Source organism: Nanorana parkeri, unplaced genomic scaffold (genome assembly GCF_000935625.1).
Source record: "Nanorana parkeri isolate BGI_ZX_2015 unplaced genomic scaffold, ASM93562v1 scaffold107, whole genome shotgun sequence".
Classification (NCBI taxonomy): Eukaryota; Metazoa; Chordata; class Amphibia; order Anura; family Dicroglossidae; genus Nanorana; species Nanorana parkeri.
Window position 1 is genome coordinate 2128926 of NW_017306375.1, and position 8062 is coordinate 2136987.

At 39.4% G+C, this 8062-nt stretch overlaps 1 protein-coding gene across 1 annotated transcript in view; it reads left to right on the forward strand.

Moving 5' to 3' along the window:
• HTR4 (5-hydroxytryptamine receptor 4) overlaps positions 1–7602 on the forward strand; it is a 341073-nt gene extending 333471 nt beyond the window's left edge. Inside the window, exon 7 of the mRNA XM_018553049.1 lies at positions 7515–7602. Within this exon, the coding sequence (XP_018408551.1) occupies positions 7515–7602 (88 nt within the window). The remainder of the gene's footprint in view (positions 1–7514) is intronic.
• The last annotated feature ends 460 nt before the right edge of the window (positions 7603–8062 follow it).

Below are 8062 nucleotides of genomic sequence, written 5' to 3' on the forward strand. Positions count from 1 at the left end.
TCATCCTTTTTTTTTTTAGTAACCCCCCCCCCCCCTTTGTTGGTGGTCAGTAAGAGAGGAGCCCTCTTACATTGTTGGTAAGTGGGAGGAAAAATGGTCCTTACATTGGTTGGTGGTAGGAAGAAACCTCTATTATACCAGATGGCCAATGAGAAGAATGCCTCTTACCCTAGTGATCTTAGGGAAGCATGCTCCCAGACAGCTACTCATTGCTGCAAATAATTACTTTACTTAGGAGACAAGAGAAGAAGTTCCACTGGTTCTTCGACACTGGCTTATAAGCAAGATGATCCTGGAATTTACACTCTTTTTAAAGGATTTCAGTATGTGTCTCTGAGTAAACTCCAGTAGGATATTCAGAGAACAGTAGAAATATGGTTTTGATTGAAGGATGCACTCTGTCACTTCATTTGGAAGACACAATAGAATAATATTTACAGGAATCAAATTGGAATCGATTGCTTCCAGCTTTGTATACAAATGATACCCTGGAATGCTCTTTTTTTTAGTGTAAACACCGGTGAAACAAATGGTAAATACATTTATGTGAATTTCACTAAACCATTAAATGCTTTCCTCACAAGATATTTAGTCTGTTTGATGTAAGATGTTTGATTACAACCTGACTTTATGTCAGACCTGAGACATTTCAGCAATAATATTTATTTTATACCTAAAACTGTAGGCGTTAGCTGACGACATGACGGCATTGCCACCTTTACGCTGCTTAGGAGGGTAACACCTCAAACATAATTTACTGAAAAGTGGGAGCAGAAAGCTGTGAATAGAATGGTAAAGAATGACTGCCATGTTAGAGACCAAGGACATATTATATTATGACTTGTATTCTATGTCCTAAAAAGGAGTAAGTCCCCAAATGCTCCCACTGAAATGAGATCATTAAATCATAGTCATGCAATATGCTGAAGCCAGATGTCATTCAGAAAGACTAGATCATTCTGGGTGGCCTTTTCCATTAGACCTTTTGTCTCTGTATGTTAAAGTCACATTACAGCCATGTTCAAAATATAGCATTTAAACAGAGCCTAACTGTCTGGTGCATTTTCTTTTACTGCTTGTGACCAGCAAACCATCCTAATCTAAAAAAAAATTATATAACCTGGCATTCGGAAGATATTTGTAATAGTCCATTATAATTATGCATTCCCCAGAGCCACACCATCCATTTTATGCATGCTTTTGATAACGTAGAAGGAATTATACATACCCCTGTCTCATGAGTTGCAGTAGTTCACTGGAGAAAGTATTGACAGAACAGGTTGACTATAGAAATCCTGCAGGCTGTAAGGAAATACTTTCAGGACCTGGCTACAAAAGATAATGGGAACCCCCCATAAAAGTTCAAGTTCAACAGAGCCCTAAAGGCAGCTTATTAAACCATCCAATGTGAGGCAGGAATAGTATTCATATGCTAAAAAAACATCTTTTCAGTGTGCCTATAACTTGTCAAGTTGGAGCATACAGGAATCTATTCTCTTACAGGCTCTTTCACATCTTCTGGATTGACTTGTAGCATCAGGAAACGTGTGTCACACTATCCACTGATTGGCAGCTGAAAATAAATCTAATGGTCTTTTCAGCAATTCAGAGCACTAATGGGGCTAGGAATAACCAGGGAACATTCAAATGCATACCATGAAAATGTTTCTGCATTACGAAATTACTGGCAACAAAGGACTTTTTTTTGCATGGGTTGGCCTAGTGCAGTACAGCAACTAATAAATCAAAACAGAAGCCTCTGTATGCATGTATGTTTTTTTTCTTTTGTATTGTATTTATTATGTATTTATTTTTGAAAACTTGACATATCTGCTAACTAAGTGAGCATTTAGATTTAAAACAGACCTGCGCTTTTTCCTATTCAGCACCACATACTCACCTTTTTTATTACTATGCTGCCAAACAATGGGGGTCTATGCTAATTAGTTATCCTAATTGGAATGTACACTGTGTACACCAGCCCCATGAGATAACATTGGGTCAAGCATTAAGCTCCGCATTACCTTTTCTCCTGGAGTCTAAATGAAGTGATGGGGGTGCAAAGATTTGTGCTGCTGGGAAGGTATGCATTTAATCAAAAAATCTAAACTGTTGCTTTGCCATGCTTTAGGCAAACATTTTTTATTAAAACGTGCTGTGTAACAAATAGTTAACTCTCAATAGGTGTATGCCACCTCCAGGGTCACTGTCATTTGTTTATTAGTGTCATTCGTGCCGGATAGTATAGCTCTCGATATAATTCTGATACAGTGATGATTGCTGAGGATTTCTTATACAGAAGCCACTTTGTCGTTTATTCACACCCCTTGCCCAGTCACAGAACATTTTGTATTTTGTGAATGGTTCACAGAATACAAGGTGTTCTGTGAATGGGCAAGGGAGAGGATGGGCAGATAAACGACAGTATGGCTTCAGTGTATCAAAGCCACAACTCTCAAAGTCACAACATCAGAAGTATAGCAACAGTTATACTATCCAGCATCAATTAAACTGTAAGTAATAAAGAAACAGGACATTCTCTTATTGGTTGAGGGGTGATGACATCATGATCTGCCCTCGTCCAATTAGAGAACACCTGTATTCATTAATAAAAATGCTAGGCGTAAGTTGAATGGCTGCTGTACTGAGTGAGCACGCCCTTGTGTTTTTAAAGCAGAAGGAAAGCTGCTCAGCACCATACAGAACCTGGAAGATCACTGTAAAGCACTGTAGTAGCTCCAGCTACTACAATGCTTCACAGGATCCCCATTGGGTGACCAGGTATATCTGATGCATACTTACATTGGGCCAAGCTGGAACAAATAAAGTATGCGTCATACTTTATACCTGAAATTCAGCTTCAAGGGTTTCATTTTTTGAGGGAGTATATTTTTAAATTTTGCATTGCCGCTATTTTTTAAGTTTGGGGAGCACACCATACACTTGTTGTTGAACACTGTAATTTGTACTCAGCACATCACGGCATTGCTGTGTGGTAACAATGAGCACCACACCACAATATCACACCCTCCATCGACATAGTATAATAAAAGTTAGTCATTCTATTAACCTCCAAAAAAATGGTACAGTGACAGGCAGGTCCAAAATGAGATGCATTTTTTAATCTCTTATGGTGATGCAGAGAACAGCAATAAAATGGAACTCACAAACTATGCCATCAAACTGTTGTGCCACTAGCCAATTTTAACTTTTGCTGCATTTTTTTAAAGAAGGCACCTTCCTATGGCTATGAGATCTGTTGCAGCTGCTACTTACACCAGACAAAGCAGGCATAGCGCTGCTTAATTAAGCAGCATGTTTTCTGCTAAAACTACCTGAAAATGCCTTTTTTAAAACTGGAACCTTTAAACTGAAGTACAAGAAATGAAGCCCACAACCAAATACTGAATGCTGTGCCAGAGCATGCTCACTGAGGCTGTCCATGATAATTGTGCTAATTCAGAACACCATCTAAGACTTACCCTTAAGCCTGTAATTTAAAGAATAAAAAGTTTTTTTATTTTGTCATTCTACATGCCCCAATGACAGTGCCCATCCATGCTATGCATTTTGTTTAACAATAACTTGCTTATAAGCCTTATTAGAGAATATGTGAACACTGCTAACTTGTATAGATGTAGCTACCCTGATCCTGATAACTACATAGTAAGTGACTAACCTGGTAAGTGTGCAGATTGGGAGGTTGGAGTTTTCAGATGTAGGAGCATGCTTATTCTTTGTCGGATACTTATTAGGTGTAGCGCTGGCTGGTGGTCCCTTAAAGTAGCAGGAGCCACACAGCCTGGGGCATCATCAGGATCCCTCAGCCTTTATGGACTGGCTGCAAGGAAGGAGGAGGGAGCAGCACTGGGATTGGCCACATCAACGGTCAAACTAGCACTGCCCCTGGGTCCATGGAACCAGAGCCAGGGGGAGAGCCCTGGAAAGGGGCAGAAAGACATTCTGCAAAGTATTAACTTCCTAACTGTTGAAACTTTAATCAGCGCTTCCCTTACAGGGCTTATTTCTTCTTAAATAAAGCCCATTGTATCACTACTGGTGTGTCGGTGAGCTGTCAGGTCAAGTAAAGGGCAGGTCACCACTGGCAAAGGCAGAAAAATCTAACATTCCAGCAGCTTCTTAGGTATTTGCTGCTACAGGTTTTTGAAACAAGAATCAGAATGACAGCCTCTGAGCCAACACCTTTAAAAAGGAGCAAGCAGCAGCTACCGTATTTCTGTTTTACAGGTTTACCTTCACAAGACATAAATAAAAAGCTACCTAATATTTTCACCATCAAATGCAAGCTTTCCCTAAAGTCTTTTAATATTAGTATTTATTTCATATCTCATCTGCAATATGTGAAATATGTTACCTCTTGCTCTTTTTCTCTGTTAGGTTTGTGTTCAGCAATCTCCCAGTTCCTGAGAGTATAGAGATGGCTAAGCCTGATGCAGGGATTTTAATCAGCTGCTACAAACAAATAATGCAGCTATAATGAAAAGTTAATCATCATGAGAGCTAATTAACTACTCTGAATAGCATGTCATATATTTTAGACTATATGTTGTATCCAACTTTAATCAAGTTCTTTAGAGTCTACAGAACTCCAAAAACATTGTAGTTTCTTTTAGGTCAAACAAAGGAGAAAGATAATCAAAATCTTTGGTGGGATCAAGTAAGGAAAGGCCTCTTAGGCACAGCTATCCAAAACATGACATTAGGGTATTTATTTAAAAAAGAACAATGGCAATATTACTGATTTTTTTTTAAAGCTCAACTGAACTAACATTTTTTCCAAATAAGTATGCACCCTCTTAATGCCCTAGTGCTGCACTCCTGATCCTGTTCCAGGCCTGGCCACTGCTCCTCTTCCCTGTTCAACCCACTTCCTGTAAGCCAAGCGTGTCAAGGACACAACCCTGTGATGTTCATCATCAGACAGCCCTAGGATTACAGAAAGGGATTTGGATTTAGAATCTATATCACTTTCTCCTTGCCACATGAAATTGGTAGATCAACCCAAAGGTACATGCAAAATGAAAGTCAAATGCTATTGCAAGATTTAACTATGTAACTATTAGACAGGGCACTAAAAGTGCCCATCCAACCTCATCTTTAAATTCAAACTTGCATCAGATATATTTTTCCACGTTAAATGCAAGCATGGTAAGTCATAGGCATGTGCAAAGACTATGTAGTCTATTCACAAAGGTACTGAAGGATCTAGCTGTAGCTTCGGCTGATCCTTCGGGTAGCTTTGGCCCCAGGACCCCTTCGGTTCAGGGCTGATTTACGGGCTATTCACTATAGCCCGTACAGCCCCTGAAGTTGGCCAAGGGGCTCAGTCGAGCCGAAGGCATATGCTTCGGCTTGACTGAGCCCAGGGGAAAATCGAAGCTGGCCGGCCAACAGCCTGCTTCTGACAGCTGGGGAGGACCAGCCGTCATCTCACGGCTGGCTCCGGCCACTTGCAGAGAGATCAGCATCCCTGGTTAGCAGATAACCAGAGAGATGCCGTTCTATCATTACAATGAGAACCCATTGGAGCTGCTGTAAAATCACAGCAGCTCCGCTGGGTTCTGTGTGTAATGACAGAAGGCATCCCTGGTTACCTGATAACCAGGGACACCTTCTGTCATTACACTGCGGCTCCTCAGTACACTGGGAACCCAGCGGAGCTGCTGTAAAATCACAGCAGCTCCGACGGGTTCTCAGTGTGTAACCATGGACGCCTCTCCAGGTAACCATGGACGCCCATGTGTCATTACGACGAGAGCTTAGGAGAGCTGGCAGAGATATGAAAGCCGACTCTGCTAAGCTCTCATCCTAATGACAGAACAACTGTTTTCTATTGGCCGGGACCAGCTGTCATTAGAATTAGAGCTTGTCGGAGCCGGCGGGGATATGAAAGCCGACACTGCTAAGCTCTCATCCTAATGACAGAACAGCGTCTGCTGTTACTGTATAACCAGCAGACGCTGTTCTGTCATTAGGATGAGAGCTTAGCAGAGTCGGCTTTCATATCCCCGCCGGCTCCGACAAGCTCTAATTCTAATGACAGCTGGTCCCGGCCAATAGAAAACAGTTGGGCAGAGCTATCTGTCACTGCTAGCTCCACCCCAATCGTTTTCTATTTTTGTTTTTTCTACTTTTGTAACTGTTTTTTTGTGAGTGTTTCAAATTACGGGAAATTAATGACCACTTGTGAATGCTTAATGAATGTCACATTGCTATAGATATATCCACTACTGCTATTATAAATTGGACAAATTATAGAATAAAATGTTCACTTTTCATCTACATAAACACTGGTTGTTGTAAAACTGTGACCAAAGAAAAATATACTTTTTTAGTTTTATTTTCTATAGTTTGCATAGAAAACAAAATTATTTTTGCACGGTGATATTGCCAATAGAAAGCCTTGTTTCTACCAAAGAAAACCAAACTAAAAATTGTAAGGGGTACACAGGTGTGAGAGATAAACTGGTTAATGACAGCTTAAAATATACCTTGCATCAAAGTGCACTATGCAGGAGCAGCTTTATATGTTATATGAGCTCCTAGGCTTTCAGAGCATCTCATTGGAAAGGCTGCAACATTACCATTATCTAGGCCCACAGGCAGAATCTGAGGTGTAAGATAAGTATATTTTTTCTCTTTCACCTAATTTGTCTTTTTTTTTACAGGTGGTACTGCATTTTAACACGGAGGGGGTCTAAAGTTAGGCAGACTTTGCATTTTCATTCAAGGGCCGCTTTAAGTCCCTCACAGAGGCAAGGGTTTTAATTCAGCCTTTTAATAAAACTTAGCATCATTTATTCTTATTGAACATTTTTTTACATTAAATTGTATTCGAAAGAAACCAATTTGCCTTAATCTTCAAGCTAAAACATTCAAAAATAAATTATAATATGGAGACTTTTATTCTACATAAAGAGAATAATAATAATTATTTCCCCAGAACTTCCAATAGCAGACATCAGAATGGAAAACATTATAAGTTAAAGTGAAGAAGGTGGAACCAAAGTCAAGCATGGGCCCCCTGACCATGACCTGGCCTTGTCATAGTTGCACTCTCTCTTGTTGTCATGTCTTATTCCTTTGATATTGAGAAGTATGTATAACTGATATTAAGTCTGTCTTCTTTTTATATTTTATCTAGTATGACTATGAACTGATTCTGCAATAGAAAAAATGTATGTAAAACAGTAATTAGATAAAAGCTGCCTGTTACTCAACAAATAACATTAGTGCAACGAGATAAGAAAATCAATTCACAAATCAGGTGAAGTGGCAAATTGCTAATTTTTGGATTGGCTTGACATTCAGTCTTTGCATTGGATTCCTGATTCGTGTGATTCACTGAAATGTCCAATCCTCAACCATCACTAAGAATGTGTTAATAGCAAAGGAAAAAAATACATATTCCAAGTTTGAATTAGGCACATTGACAGGGACATCATTACATATTCCATGATCATTAATTTGTCTTGTTAAATTCTATTTTTTAGATATACCGTTCTGTATAATGGACATCACCAGGAGCAAGACAAACTTCCTATCCAAATTGATCCAGAGTCACAAGAATCTTGTTTTTAGTAAGCAGCATACACACCAGAAGCTCAGACTGCTGGATCTCCACAGTGAAGTCAAGCATAAGGCATGAATGTTCTGTTAATAACTAGACTGACTGTGGAGGTGGCATCAAAGTCTCAAAGTCAATTTTAGAGTAATAGTATATTACATCTGAGATGGAGTTCGTTGAAGACACTACACATTTTCTCTCCAGAAGCTCTCGTCTCTCACTGCTATCCAGAAAAATGTGTATTCATACGCCTGGGTCAGACAATCCACATACTCTTTTTGCTACAATTAATTTTCTACGACAGCACTTAAAGGTTCATACTTGTAGCTTAAGATTGTGAAGACCAATGAGAATTCTGTATTAGGTGTGCCTGAACATAAGCAGGAATACCAACCAAAGACTAGAGGCTGGATAATCAGAAAATTGGTGTTTTTATATGTACAATAAATATATATATATATATATAAATATATG